The sequence below is a fragment of the Neolamprologus multifasciatus genome, chromosome 22, assembly GCF_963576455.1.
Source record: "Neolamprologus multifasciatus chromosome 22, fNeoMul1.2, whole genome shotgun sequence".
Taxonomy (NCBI): domain Eukaryota; kingdom Metazoa; phylum Chordata; class Actinopteri; order Cichliformes; family Cichlidae; genus Neolamprologus; species Neolamprologus multifasciatus.
The window spans coordinates 15,221,256-15,236,401 of NC_140459.1; the positions used below are offsets into that span (position 1 = coordinate 15,221,256).

The window sequence follows — 15,146 nt, forward strand, 5'->3', positions numbered from 1 at the left end:
TAACCTTTTATAGTAGTATAACACTTGATGTCTTTTTGTGTTGGGAAGTCTAACAAAATATACTTTAGTTTGATTTACTAAGGCCCCAGGCAGACAGCGTTAGGCACCACATGCAACCACTGGTTGCTAGGGAAAAACACGTATTTCCAAACCAGTTGTAGTGGATGCTGTCATTTGCTGTGATATCGATTGCTAAGCTTCAGTTACACAGTCCTAGAGACTGGTCAGTGACCACCTGGTAACCACTGGTGTTCCCTGACCAGTTGGTAAGTTGTTTAGCCAGGTTCTGTTGTGAGGCGAAATTGGTGGCAAAAAGGTATCCGGTGTTGTACTGAAAACCACCTTAGGCAAATAGTCAGCCTGTTCTCACTCCCGAGGCGTAACATCCTGACGATTTGTCACGTCCCGTGGCGTTCCTGAGGAACACAAAAGTTGACCTTCCACGTTCTTATGCTACATGCTAGTGTTATGGGTGAAATACAGTAGAATAACCCTAACCTTAACCAGCACTTTAATGACGTTAAATAGTGTTTTCCAAAGCGATTTAAGTAAAATGAATGAACATGTGTATATTGATTCCAAACGGTTCTCATCTTTCCTCATTTTTTCCGATCTCGTCATTTAGGGACGTGTCGGGTGCCCGGAAGCGTAATATGTTGACGATTTGTCCCCTAGCGTAAAATATTACATTTTGGGAGTGAGAACGTGTCGAAATAGTAGTTTGCATGGCAGATGATGACTTGTCTCCGAACACTTGCCAACTACTCAATAATTAGTTCAGAAGCTTTGAAAAGTGTGACTCAAACAGAGAAACATCTTCCAAAAGGTGCTGGTTTCACTTTGAAAACAAATAGTCTCTGTTTCGAGTTTCAGTACCGCTGGGTGGTTAGTTAGTAGCAAACCATTCGTAGGTTTTTTGTGCAGCACCCTCTTAGCGACCAATTTCACCCAGTGACAGACAGCAACCTAAAGCAAGCCCCACTCAGCAAGAAGTTGAGGATTACAGCTTTTCCCCTCCTAACCAAGCTCTTGGGGGTTGCTGGACTGGGTCTGTGTGACTGAGGCACACAGGCCTAATCTCCAGTAATCTCGGTAGGAAACAGTTTACATTCTTTAGAAGAAGTGAGTAACCTGTTTTTTCACCCACCTGTGGCTTCTGGTGTTCACTTCAAAATAATGTTTTTATGGACCAAAAGAGCTAGTGTGTCACCTGTGACTTACTGTCATGAGTCATAATTGAGAATTTCTGGGACTTGTAATATTTGTGCGTGTTGAGCACGAAATTTAACTCTTTTCAATTAACAGATCACTTAAAAGAATCTTGTTTGTTGAATTTTCTCTGCTAGAACAGTGGTTTGAATCCCAAAACGCTTTGTAGCCAAAGGATAGTGCTTGCACTGGACAGCTGCCAGTTATTTTTGTATGTCTGCATGTGGTGTTAAGCAGTGTTCTGCCTTTCCTCCCCAAAGGGTTAGGTAGCCCTCCTACCGAGTATTAGACACAGACGCACATACACACAGCACACACAGTACAGTGTTTCCCAGACCCTGTGTGGTGCAGTAATCCCATGTAGTTATTCAAGGTCAGACTCCTCTAATAGACTTTTAATAAAGTTTGTGTTGGGGGGGAGGGGGTGTTGAAGGGGGGGGGGGGGGGGGTGTTGTTTGTGTGTACAGGATAGACACAGTCGTATTTGAGCGTCTGAAATCTGTGTCTGGCGGATAGTTTTAGCACAATATATAACAGGGTAAATTCAGCCTAACAGCATTGGTTTATTTGATAATAGAAGATTTATTTTACAATTAATCTTATAATAGCAGTAACTGGGATGTCTCGACATATCATTTGAATACTTGTCAGAAATCTATAAAAGTGTCAGTGATAGTTCTGATAAGAAGGCACTATTGGTATTATGAGTATCCTGGATCTTAATGGGTCAACCCAACCTAGACATGTGACTAATGTTAATGGCATAATACATAATCAATCAATAATTAATCCATTTCCAAAGCAACCGCACCCCGAGGCTGTTCTAAGGGGCTCATTGTAATGGCCCCTGTGCAACTGTAGCGAGAACTTGGACTTGTACCCGGTAGGCATTGGACTTTACCAGGGGTGCCCTTTGGTACAGATCGTGCTAATAATGTTTAGAAGCGTGATCAGGTAGCCAGGCAGGAATGCTCAAAAGGTGTAAACAGCAGCCTGTCAGTAAATTAGTTATGGAGACAATTTCTTGGCACAGCCAAGATAGAGGGTGCTGGTTTTAGAGGTGTTAGAAGTCTCTGCATTTTGCAAACCGTGTGCAGAAAGAACAGCGAGGGATACAGTGCGTACTTCTTTTATTTAAAAAAACAAAAAAAAATCTTCCTACATTTAATGATAGCTATCTGCCTGTCAGTCACGTAAAGGGATTGCTGTGCTGTAGAGAATTACACCTTTACACGCAGGCACATGTACAAACACATCAACACATCAAGGTTCATGTAAGGATAGGCCAGGAGCGAGGGGAGGAGCGAAAAAGAGATTGAGGGGATTGACAGGCAGGGGGTGGGAAATGGATAAGAGATTAATTGAGAGAATGGTGAATGAAAGATGGATAAATAGGGAGAGGAGGAGGAGAAGTGAGGTGTGTTTCTGTGTGAGTGAGTGAGAATTGGACCCATATAGCTAGGAGTAAGAGGGGAGCCATCTAGAGAGAGTGAAGAAGAGGTAGAAACAGAGAACGGGAGGCTCATAATGAGAGAAAGGTATTGAAATGTGAACCTCTGATTAAGTTTGACATTTAAGATGACATATTTTGCATGCTGTTACCCCATTACAAATGAGTCCTACACTGTGGTAGAGTGGGTCTGCAACTGAGTCTACGTGTGTGTGATTTGCTTGGCAGGAAAGAATTGGGCCCCTGCTACACAGCAGACGAAGAGAGAATGTGTGTGTAAGTAAAAATTCTGGCATTGATTAGGGACCTGGTAGTCAGCTGAAAGCTTTTAGTCTTAAAATGGCAGGTGGACTCTGTCTCGCGGTGGTTTTACGTTGTCCTCCTCTTTCTCCCTATTTCTGTTTGGCTCTCGAACCCCCCTCCCTACTTTCAATTAGACTCCTGCCTCTGCAAAATCAATTCCCAGCTGTTACTGGTTCTCCCGAAAAAAAGAAATCCTCCCCTTGGCCAACTTTCTCTCCCTTATCCCCGTGTTTCTCGAAGAGGCCAGACACGCCCGCCCTCCCATCCAGGACGCGAACGGAGCGCAGCGCAGCGCAGCGCAGCGCAGCATCGTGCTCGCTCGCGACCATTTCCTATTATTGCTCCGCCGCTCTAAATAGGCTCGGTTTCACGGGGACTGATCTGTTTCGTCTCAGTGGGTACTAAACCGTTTACTTGCACGCTTTCATTAATATTGTCTTCAGCTGCTTTCATTCACTGGCTCATGACCTAAAGCTACAAGGCACTGCAGCGTGACTGCCATTTTGTGCATCGGTGGACTTCCTAGAAGAAATAATTGTCTAAATAAATGACTGCTGAGTGATACAAGACATTCGTGAGAACATTTTTTGAACATAAAATTGAAGCGATTAACAAAAAAACTTTTTCTTGTCTTCTTTTATTTGAGAAGCTAGAGTTGCTCTTTTGGGCAGTAGCGCATCGTGATAAGGTGATCGTGTTATTTTCAATTTTTTACTGAAATAAAAAACATTTCTACACTGACACAAAGTTGCAGTTTTAAAAAGGACATTTCTGAAATGTTGACTGCGTAATGGACCCGAAAGTGAGCACGTCTTTAAAACCACCCATGTGTGATGCATACATGAGCCATACCGGATCCAGTCTCAGATATGAAGCTGGAAATGCAAGTGTCTGATAGCCACAAGATGTATGAATATTCCAGCAGCTCTAATGAGGAGGCTCAGAGGAACCTGCTCTCACATTTCTGCAAAGTCAGTCATTGTCTGTGGTTTTCTCAGCTAAACTTCCACACACAGACTCAGACCCAGAGCAAGATATTTGGGAATTGTTTTGCTAAATTAGTCAAAATAAACCTGAGTTCAAATTGCGGCTTGCAGAATAGTTTTAAACCCCATAGTCATTATATTGCAGGCTGTACGAGGGGTGCCCAGCGGGAAGCCTGACACCTGTAGCGTGACTCGATCTTCAGTGTTCAAAATAGGCCCAAAATGTGGTGAGAATCTCTTTAAAGCATTCAGTAATGAGTTTGCTTTTGTGGGTATGCAGTGACTTTGAATAAATAAGAGGTGGTTTATGAAATATACCTATGAAGTGATAATAAACACTGATTTTCCACATGCAGAATGTGAACTTGTTTTGGACATCACAGGAAGGTTTATATTCAAATCATCTACTGTTTTTTTATGTGTGTGTGTGAGTGTGTGTTGGGGGGGTGTCTTGTTAGTATGTGGAGCTTATCTGCTCCTTGCCTCTTGCCTTTTTCTCTCCTCCTATTCTCCCTTTCTTTGCTCCTGTCTATCCATTTCCCAAGACAATCAGCCTTTTTTCCTTCTTAAAACAAGAAAACACATTTGTGTTCCCGTCTAAAACCTCTCATCCCCTCCAAACGTCTACGCTCCTTCCTTTTACCTCCCTTTCACAGTGCCAGGATTCTTATTCTAATTAAAAGTCCTTACCCACCATCTCCCTCGTCCGTTTCTTTCTCCCTGACTCGTACCTCTCCTTTATGTGCACCTTACTTACCCGTAAGTTGTTCTCTCTTTTCCAAATCTCACAAAGTTCCAGTAAATCAGAAGAGAGGAACAGAGATGGCACCGCGAGAAGAAAGCGAGGACAGATAATGAGGAGCAGGAGAGATAGGGACAAAGAGGGGGAGAGGATGACACGAAGAGACAGAAAGAGAAAGAAAAGCCAGAGAGAAGTCTGTCTTTGTAATAAGACCTTGCCTTTAGCTTTATTTCTTCATATGTTGCACATTAATCCTTTGTTTATGAAAGATGGAGATGCCAGCTACAGCTGTCCCACGGGGAGGGAGAGAGCACAGATATCTGGAGGCAGCAGAGATATGTGGATTGAGATTCGTGTTGAGATTCGGTATCAAACCCATCCATTACCGTGACTCAATAATATGCATTTAGAGAATTAGCTTGGAGTCACTGTGTAAAATGGTTGAGATGTACTCGTAATCTGTTTTCCTCCATTAGAGAGATCTAACTTTGTTCTCTGAATGACAAAGGCCTCTTTTGATTTCTTATGAGTCGCATGAAAATTCATTGCCAGGCTGGCGGTGCACTAAGATGCCGTAAACATGATGTGGTTGAAATGGAGTAAGATATTGTTTATATAACATAATTAAAGCAACATGTGTTAGACCCCTACAAAACGCATGACAAACGACAGGATTGACCTCCGTTGTTGTTCGTAGTGTTGAAACAAGCTGATTAATTTGTTCTTTTTATGACAAAGATTGTATGAATGGCCAAATTAATTGCCGACAATTAATCACTGGAGTAAGTGAACAAGCAGAATTGACAAACCTTTGTTGATTACAGCCCCTCAAATATGAGGGTTTGTTGCAGATATCTTTGGATTTTTGACTGATGACAAGGCAAAACAAGAAATTTGAACACGTCAGCTCTGATTCTGGAAAAGTCTTCTTGTAAATAACTGACGTAAAAGCAAATGCTGTTTAGCGTGCATGCAAGCGCTTGGTTGAAAATACCTGCTGGTTTGAGTTTGAACTGCTTGAATACGATGACATTTTTGAAGTTAATTTATAGCGCTTCTCTGACATAACACGAGCGAGTCACACTAAGAAACGCTGAGATGTAGCGAAAGAGTACGTTTTACAACATAGTTCCCCAACATGGTCCTCCGTCTGCCACGTGCTTCTGAAACTTACCATACTCCTGTTGCTGCGTCTTTCAGCAGTTGACGTCGGATCATTATTGGCAATTTTAGATAAAAGCCTCACTGGCGTTGGGACTAATTGTAGTTGATGGAAATGATTAGCTGTCACATTTATCTTTGCTGAGGTATTGAGGCCAGTGTGTTGTATAAGGGCTAATTGTAGCTAGTAGCAGTAGTTGTTATGCGGTATGTTGTGGTGGGTTGTACCTAATTGTAGTTGATAGTAATGGTTCCAGTCTGTGTATACAGCCTGGAGCAGACAAAAGCTCTGCTGCGACATTGAGAGACACACACACACACACACACACACACACACACACACACACACACACACACACACACACACACACACATACAGATGCTTACACCCAAAAAACACACAGTAGGGCCTTTAAACACACACCTCTGCTTCCTGCCCGCATCCAATAAAAGTGGCACTGAAGTATGCATAAGACCAAATGATTCCAGCGTAAATAAATACGGGCTACAGAATCCTTCCTTCTACTTGCTGCTGTGTTAATGCAATAATTGTCATCACCGGTGAACTTACTAAGTCACCAGTCGGATGGATCATACAAGGGCATACGGAAACATAGTTTAGGTCAGTCAGTGCTTCTTAGGTCGGGGTTTCAGCTTCACTGCTTTACCACAACGATCTGTAGTTTTCCACTGTGTGTGTGTGTGTGTGTGTGTGTGTGTGTGTGTGTGTGTGCGTGTGTGTGTGTTTGTGTGTGTGTGTAAATGATGAATTCTGACTGGGTGTGGTCGACATCAGATGAGATTTTCCCCTGCTCCCTGCACTCACTCACACTCTCCCGCTCCCTCTCTTTCCCTACACACAGACACACGCACACAGACACACACACACAGACACACACGCACAGGGCGAGTGCCAGGGCTGGTCTAGGCGTGGGCCCTTGCAGACATAAATGCTTTATTTTAATAGTTGTATGGCAGAGAGAGAGAGTGGGAGAAAAAGGCAAATACTACAAAGGCCACAGAGAGAAAATTGGATTCAACAAAAACAGCACCCCTCTCTCATTTTCTGTTTTGCTCTTCTCTCTATCTCTGTTTATTAAGTATTTTCTAATCCTCTAGATAACAACAGAACGCTGCCCAAATATGGGTATTTTCACTGTGCATCATCACCCGATTATGGATTTTCAAACTTATTCTCATATTTTCTTTAGCGGTGTATGTCTGTGTGTGTGTGTGTGTGTGTGTCAGTTCTCTCACGCTTTAACTGTTTGCAGGTTGCTATCAGTAAATAACAACAAGCTTTTGTCTCTCACAGATGCTCACAGGGTGGTGCACATGCTTTCTGGGTTTATCATCAAATAATGCATTACTCACACATAAAACCCTCAAAGACATCCAGTGTCTTCCCCCCTCATATTGCATTGATCTAAAAGTGATCAGTTTTGGCGTCGATCAGGCGTCGGTTGGGTTTGACTTTGTTTATGACCAAAAGAAATGGGTTCTCCGGGTTGACTGTGCACCCCCGAAAATGAACTGAATGACCACAAATAAACACAGATGCGCGCATATGCGCACGCACGCACACACTTATGCAAGGAAGACAAAATAAAAGCAAAAAAACAAAACGTATGCAGCATCTCCCTGTCACGACTGTTGTGAACGCTACAACCACAATTGTTCCCCTTTTGAACAAAAGAAAGATTATGGTTTAACATAAAACACATGTTTGGTTATTTGATGGCTTTGTACAGTGATTATAAGGGAAGGAGGGGAGGGGGTTGGGATGGCAGGAACAGAAAGAAAACATTTAATGATGGAATTACTTAAGTTATTGTTGCAATTATTCTTGCATGTGAAAGAGGGCAACACAAAATAAAAAATGATTTGGCACTTCATTTCTTTGACATTGGTGTTTTACACAAGGATGCACAAGCAGGAAAAAGGTGAAAGGTTGAGAGAGAGAAAGAGGATGAGTGGGGCGGGACAAAAGTAAAATGTGACATGGTAGGCAATCAAAAGAGGAAACCAAAGGAGGTGATGCAGATAAAAGTGTGAGAGACAGTGAGAAATGAGAAAATGAGAATTTGCAAGCCAGAAAATGAATGAAAGGTTAAAAAAAAAACACCCAAAAAAGCAAAAAATGAGAGGAGCAAAATGGGAAGGAGAAATTTGGAGCGCTTGAGGGAATGAATTGCAGTCTGCCGCCTCCCTCATCCATCTTTCTGATATGGGGCGTTCGGTTTGATGTGGTTGTGCGTTGGCCATTCTCCCCGTCTCCTCTCCTTCATCTGTCTCCCCCGTTTCTCTCCGCGCCTCCCCCTCCTCCCCCCTCGCTGTCTCTCCCGTCTCTCTGATATGGTTTGGGTTCTTGATGTGGTCACGTGTTGGAAGATTCTCACGGATGGTTTCCATAACGATAAAAAGATTCACTCCCCAGTTGGGTTGAAAAAGGAAAAAAAAATCGTTGTACGATGGGTGCTTTTTTTTGGTGGGGGGGTGGCCGTCACATTTCAGCAAGCACCCGCCCTCCAAAAAAAAAAAAAAAATCCTGAAAAAGAAAAAAAAATCTCTCGCAGCTGAGATGTTTCTGATTTGTTGCGCCTGTTTTTCTTTGACGAGGTTTGTGGTCGAGGATTGTCGCAGATTTTGGTGTTCAAAGAAGTCTGTAAATTAAATCAAAGCTATTTTGCGCACATACTGTACATCATTGTCAGATAATTGTATTTGTGTGCATGTGTGGCGTTATATGCAGAATATTACTGGAGTTTGAAAGGCTCTGTATCTTTTAGTGTCTTGAGGGAAGTCAGCTTGCTGTTTTTTTATCCCCAAGCTTCTTCTTCTTCCTCCCTTAATACATGGTAACAAATCATAATTATTTTTTCTTCTATTTTTCATGTTTGTAGAAATGGTGAGGAAGAAGAATCCCCCTATCCGGAGTGTGGGAGGCGAGGAGGAAGAGGAAGAAGAAGGAAAGAGGCCAGCGGGAGAAGAGGAAGAAGAAGGCGAAGAGGAAGGGAGAGTGGGAGCAGAGGCCGAACGAATAAACCGACCCTCTGAGCCGGAATCCTCCGAGCGGGTCAGAGGAGATGAGGAGCAGCAGGAGGAGGAGGAGGGGGGAGAGAGCGAGTGCATTTCCTCGTCTGTCTCTCCCTCGTCTGTTGGCGATCGCTACGGTAATGAGGAGCGAGGGGGGAGGAGAGGAGGAGGCAGGGGAAGGGCAAAGCAAGGAGGAGCAGCGCTGACGGACAGGCCGGAGAGCCAGTCGGAGCCTGAGGACGGGGACAGAGCGGTAGAAGAAGGGGAGAGAAGCGACAGAGAAAGGGGGGAGGCAGATCATCTCACCCCTCCTCTCCTCTCTGCCCCGCACCTCCTCCCAAGACAGGAAGGAGGGGAGGAGACCACGACCGATACCCCTCCGCTTTCCTCCAGCCCCTCTCCTAAACTCCAGGACTTCAAGTGCAATGTGTGTGGCTACGGTTACTATGGAAACGACCCGGCTGACCTGGTGAAGCACTTTCGGAAGTATCACCTGGGCCTGCACAACCGCACACGGCAGGATGCTGCTCTGGACACACACATCCTGGCACTCCACAACATGGCTCCCCAACACACACCTATTGGTAACTTCAGCTTTCTCTTTCCAGCGCTTATTATAGAAATTACTTTATAATGGAGAATGAAATGTATGACCCTAAAGACCTGGACAATCATAGCAAATATGAACCAGTACAGGAGAAAACTGCCAAAAATACATATGAGTTCATCTATTTTATATATATATATATATATATATACATATATATACTTTGAACTTGTCTTCCAGTAAGGACATACCAGTTACTTAGAAAAACAGCTTGTTGATTCTGAGTCTAGTTTTCCTTCTTCCCAGATGTCAGGCTAGTTCTCACATTTTTTTTTGCCTCAAGCAGCTTGAGCCCTCTTTGTTTATCTGTTTCTACCAGTCTGACCCCTTCTTGCATTTCTCATGTCAGACATACAGGCGGGACAAGGGCAGAGGAGCCAAGCCAAAGACTTGGGGAAGACAAGACCAGAGATACAGAGTCAGCAGCATAGGACAGTTATGATGAATGGCACATATGACGTACAGGTAAGTACTGGGTGTGAAATACTCATAAAAGTGTTTAAAATACTCCATACTTTAATAACTGAATATATTTAAAAAACAAAAACTATGTGCTGTAGTAGCCCTTTTAAGGAATTTTAAAAGGGGTTAAAATAAAATAAAATAAAATAAAAACCTCCTCAGTCCCACAGAAAGACTTAATTTTTGAAACTGATTGGCTTTCATAAAAGTCAGTGTGGTATTCCAAAGCACTATTTTTCTTGAAGTTTGCTAATTTTGGTATCTGTGGCCCATTTTCCACAGTATGCTCTCAGATTTGGTGACTCTCATCCTGCCAGCATGCCAGACTGCAAAAAGCATTTCTTTTCCCAATAATTTAGAGCTTCCGCTCAAAGTACCAGGAAATTTAACTCCCAAGGATTTTTCTCTCACGAATCCTAAGCCATCCAGACATGCTTCAGACGGTTGACTGTCTATATTTCCAACCCTTGAAATGTCGTGTGTGTGCGATCAAAAATGTTAAGTGCTGCAAGCCTCACCCAGAAATTTCTGTACCTATTGAAAAGTATTAATCTCCCGGGGAGTTTTTTTTTCTTTTCTTTTGTTCAGGGGTAGAATAATTTCCCCGCAGTAGAAATTGTTAACTGTTAATAGCCCCTGGAGTTAGTTTCTGCAGCGTGGAAGCGCTCATAAGCCATTTTTCCACCACAGGAACTTTTCCCAGGGTCTAGAAACTTTTGGAGGGACTCAATATATTTCCATTTGTCAAGTAGCCTAACTGCAGCGTTTTGTCTCATCTCACAGTCATTTGAGATGGTTTTTTTACTTCAAGGTATTCCGCAGAATTTGTTGAGTATTGCTTGTAAATACCACATTGTAACTCGGGCCTTCATGTCTGATTCAGAGCGCAAGAACGAGAGAGGGAATGAGAGAGACTGAGCAGTTGTGGTCAAGCATGCTAGAAAGTGAATGTGAACAAACCCGTGAATCAGACAAACCAAACTTTATTTTCTGGTTGTTTCTCAGTGGTTGCGTTCTGAAGTAGTGATAAACAGGCTTATATTGTTTCACAACCCTACGGGAAGGTGCGTGGTTAGATTTTTTTTTTATAACCAAAGGGGAGGCTTCAGCCTGTCCGCCGCTGATGCTCTGTCTGTGTGTGTATGTGCGCGGAAAAGAGGCATGATGGAACGTCAACTAAACTTTTTCAGACGTCCCACATGTTAAAACAGCTAAAGTGATGGGCCTAGTCTTTTCTTTACCGCAGTGGAAATGCAGAGAAACAATGACAAGGATCAGGGTGTGAGCTCCAACAATATATAATGGTTTACTGTCAGAACTGCGGTTAGGCCTTATGTTGCGAGTGTGCATTCAACTAATAGAAAACTAAAACCTTTACAAAGAAATAGTAAAGAAACATGTATTTCTGATGTGTATTTCCTGTTAGGCTTATAATGATGCTGTTATTACACACGTACAAATGATGTTATTTAAATATACTTTTATTTTGCACATGCCACGTATTTATACGGATCAGTTATAAATCAAGTAAACTTTATGTAGTGTGAGAAAAAGGTGAAAGTGGCCACGTTGACATCATCTGAGTCATCGGCGTATAAAACATAAAAGTTTACAGTTGGAAGCAAAAATGAAACTTTTTAAAGTTGTTGTTGTATTTCTTTTCCACGTGGGTTACCTTGGAAACAGATTTTTTTTTAAGATAACAAACACAAGTTGACTAGAATTAGTGTTAGAGATTATAGCAGGGCTCCAGCACATTTTATATAATCTTATAATTAATTATACAACAATTTTCTTTTATTTTGTGGTAAAACAGTAACTTCAGAAATATGCATGCAATGGATGCAATGCAGTCTCAGTCTTGTTTGCGTATGTTTAATGCGCATCATTGTGTGCACCAACATGCACTAGTAAAACTGGTGTAAAGTTCTAAAAGAAAACTCAAAAATGTTGCAGTAATTTCATTTACATCAAAGTTACAGTTATTACATTTGTATGTCATAATAACTCGAAGAAGTGCGACATACTGTATATGAAACATTTTATGTAATCATAGTTATAAACTTTGATCCAATACAAGTAACACTGATTTAGTTAACAGTTTGCTGTAATCACGGTTGTAATAAATCTGCAAAGTTAGGCTCATAACTGAATGGAATAATTTATTGGGTAGAGCAATCTGCAACTGATTTGTAACATAGGGTGTGCCTTATTTGGACAGGGAGTCATTGTGCTGCAAGTTATAAAATTTTATAGACTGACAGATGGATAGACACAGAAAGTGAGACAAGCGGGGCACCTGGCAGACAAGTCGCGCATATGGGGGTATGCATACTCAAGCGTACGTGCGCGCGCATACAAAAGCCATAGTGTCGACTTCCCAAATCTTTTGCAGGGAATGCGTGCGTAGACAAATGCATGATTCTAGCTGTTAAATAATTCAATAAAATCCATGCTCATCCCCATATTGAGGGCTCATTTTATAAAACTAGGTGAATGAAGGGGATGCTGCAAACTTTCAGGTGCAACTAAAAATTCCTTCTACAAGGTGAATGTCGTAGATATACTAGGACGCTGTACTCAAACTTCTAATCATAAATAATCAAAAAACATTTTTAAAAAAAGAGATGCGTTTTGTACCTGACATCAACAGATTACCGAATCAATCTGAGGATAAAAGTAGTTTTCAATAATTTTGTTCTTTGTGTTACCAGGCGTCCATAATCAGTGAAATCAGCAGCGCCAGTATTGATTTGCCGTGCATGTTAGTACTGAACATTAAAGCCTCAGACTAACTGCTCATGTGTCTGCTATTTTTACCTCAAGAGCTACGAAGTTTAAATGAGATCTTAAATTAAATCAGTGATATCTAATCACCTATCAGTTTAACAGTATTTTCAGTAATAACCTACAGGTTCGCTTGGAAAATTTTTTAATCGTCAAATGTTTACAATATGCTGTAAATATAAGCTCATTTTTGGCAATAACTGAGTCAAGGATTAGGATTTCGAGTATTCATGAACTGTGATGTTTTTGTGTGAAAGATTTAGTGGGATGATTCAACAAACGTGTGTGTGTGTGTGTGTGTGTGTGTGTGTGTGTGTGTGTGTGTGTGTGTGTGAAGAATAGTGAAGGAGTTTAGTTTCATTTAAACCAGCAGCCTGTAATGATCTAAAGTCACGTAATGGACACAGTAATACACATACGCGCGCAGACACACACACACATACGCACACCGAATCACAAATAGAAAATCCAGTGGGCTTAAGTCGTCATTATGAAGAAAAAGTGAAAGTATATATATACTTAAAAAAAAAAACGAATGAAAGGGGTCTCTATTCTCTCCATCCCTCACTCACTTTTTCTCTCTCTCCCGCCCACGTTTGGAAAATTCCATGCTGTCATTTGCTAAGACAAGATTCCATGTCAACCAATGAGATTCCAGACCCCCCCAAAAAAGTCATAGTGGAGAAAAGGGAGAAGGAATGAGTGAGAGTGCTCGAGATGGAGGAGGAAAGGAGAGAAGGTAGTGACAGAGGCAGACGGAGAACCAGTAGTTATAATCGGCTGTTAGGGAGTGTAATGAAACAGCTGTCAGACATATTTAACTGTCTTCTTCTCTCCTGGTTCTCCATTTGTCTCTCTTATCATGTCTTTGTCTCTCCTTCACCTTCTCCTCTGCTCTGCCCTCTTTCTTTGATTTGTCTTTCTTAGTCTCTATTACTTTATCTAATCCATTTTTCCAACTTCTCAATTTGCTTCCCGGCTCTCTTTGGCCTCTTTCTTTTTCTGCAGCTCTGTTCTTCAACTTACAATTTTTTCTTTCATCTTGTCCCATTCGCCCTTTGCCTCTTTTCTTTCACTCTGTCTCTGTCTCATATTCTCGGTCATGTCTTCCTGCACATTCTGCCTGGTGAAATTACTTGATGCTTTGCTCTTTGCTAATTGTCTGGGCAGGGTCTGTTGGATGAGATAATTGTTGAATTTCTGTCGTGAGATCACGTACAGTAATGACTCTAATTTAGACTTTAACATTTATTTTCTTTAGCTGAGTTGACGTATACCATCTCACGCTTAATTCTTTGTACAAATATTACTTTTTCCACCCTTTTTGGCAAAATGATTGCCTTACTGTCACTCTTGTTGTCTATGAAAGTTCAGATTTTCAGCTGTCCTATGAACTGATTGTAGTTTCTTTTTAAAAAAAAAGACAAACACACAGAGAAAAAAAAAATCTTTTACACCTTTCATCTTCAAAAATGTCCTTGTACCATCATAAAAAAACTACAAATTTCCCTCTATCTTACCTTCACTCCCACTTTTAATCCCAATATATTTTAACCATAAGCATAAAACTAGGCAAATAAATAGTTTTGCGTGTCTTAAAAACTAATTTCTGTGCTAGATTTTGGGAAAAAATCCCAAACAACAGACGGTATTTGTATAACATGAACAAAAAATAGTAGTAGATACAAACTTGTATCTCTTGTTATTTAAAAAAAATCCAAGTAGGAAAAATATATAAACATATACAACCTGTCAAACTCACACACACACAAAAAAATGCATACTAGCAATCCATTATACTAGGAAACATGACATAAAAGCTGAACAGAGCATTCCCCGCTAATCTGTTCTTGACACCAATTGACGTAACTGCCATGCTGCACATTCGCTGATTCTGAGATCTAATTCCTAGTATTGCGTCTGTTTGGCGTTCTGTTATCTGTGGAGCTTTGCATCTTTGCTCATGTCACATGCAGCTCTGTTACCACACTGCCCATAGTTATCTTAAAACCTCAGATTTAGAGACATATCTATATTGTACAGTAGTGAGTCCATTGCTACTGTATGGCGTGCCAGATTGCCTCATTACTACCATAACGATGAGCACAGTGTAATCACCTACTGTCTAGAGGCTAACTTAATAAAAACAAAAAACAGTGCCAGGTTACTGACTTAGTTATATAAAACCTTGGCGTCGACCCTAAACACTACAGTAGAGCCTAGTAGTTTTGTTATTGGTTGGTTAGTTAGACTTACAGTTGCCTTTTAATTGTCTACAGTTACATACGGAAAATGATGGATTATGTTCATTGTGGGTTTGAGTAGCTAAGGCATAATTATCCTGCACAGCTCTACGATTGGTGGCTTGTGCCATGTGTCCTTTAAATATCTGCTGCTTAGGAA

The 15,146-nt window shown here is 41.4% G+C and overlaps 1 protein-coding gene and 1 long non-coding RNA gene across 6 annotated transcripts in view; both read left to right on the forward strand.

The window, feature by feature from the left end:
- Nucleotides 1-15,146, forward strand: part of trps1 (trichorhinophalangeal syndrome I) — a 120,056-nt gene that overhangs the window by 39,545 nt on the left and 65,365 nt on the right. For all 5 annotated transcript variants that reach the window (XM_085147899.1, XM_085147900.1, XM_085147901.1 and 2 more), the window contains exons 3-4: nucleotides 8,755-9,471; nucleotides 9,844-9,959. In XM_085147899.1, the coding sequence (XP_085004025.1) occupies nucleotides 8,755-9,471; nucleotides 9,844-9,959 (833 nt within the window). The remainder of the gene's footprint in view (nucleotides 1-8,754; nucleotides 9,472-9,843; nucleotides 9,960-15,146) is intronic.
- On the forward strand, nucleotides 9,966-14,660 carry LOC146493195 (uncharacterized). The gene is made up of 2 exons (XR_014871838.1): nucleotides 9,966-13,048; nucleotides 13,081-14,660. It is a non-coding gene; the product is annotated as an uncharacterized LOC146493195 (long non-coding RNA).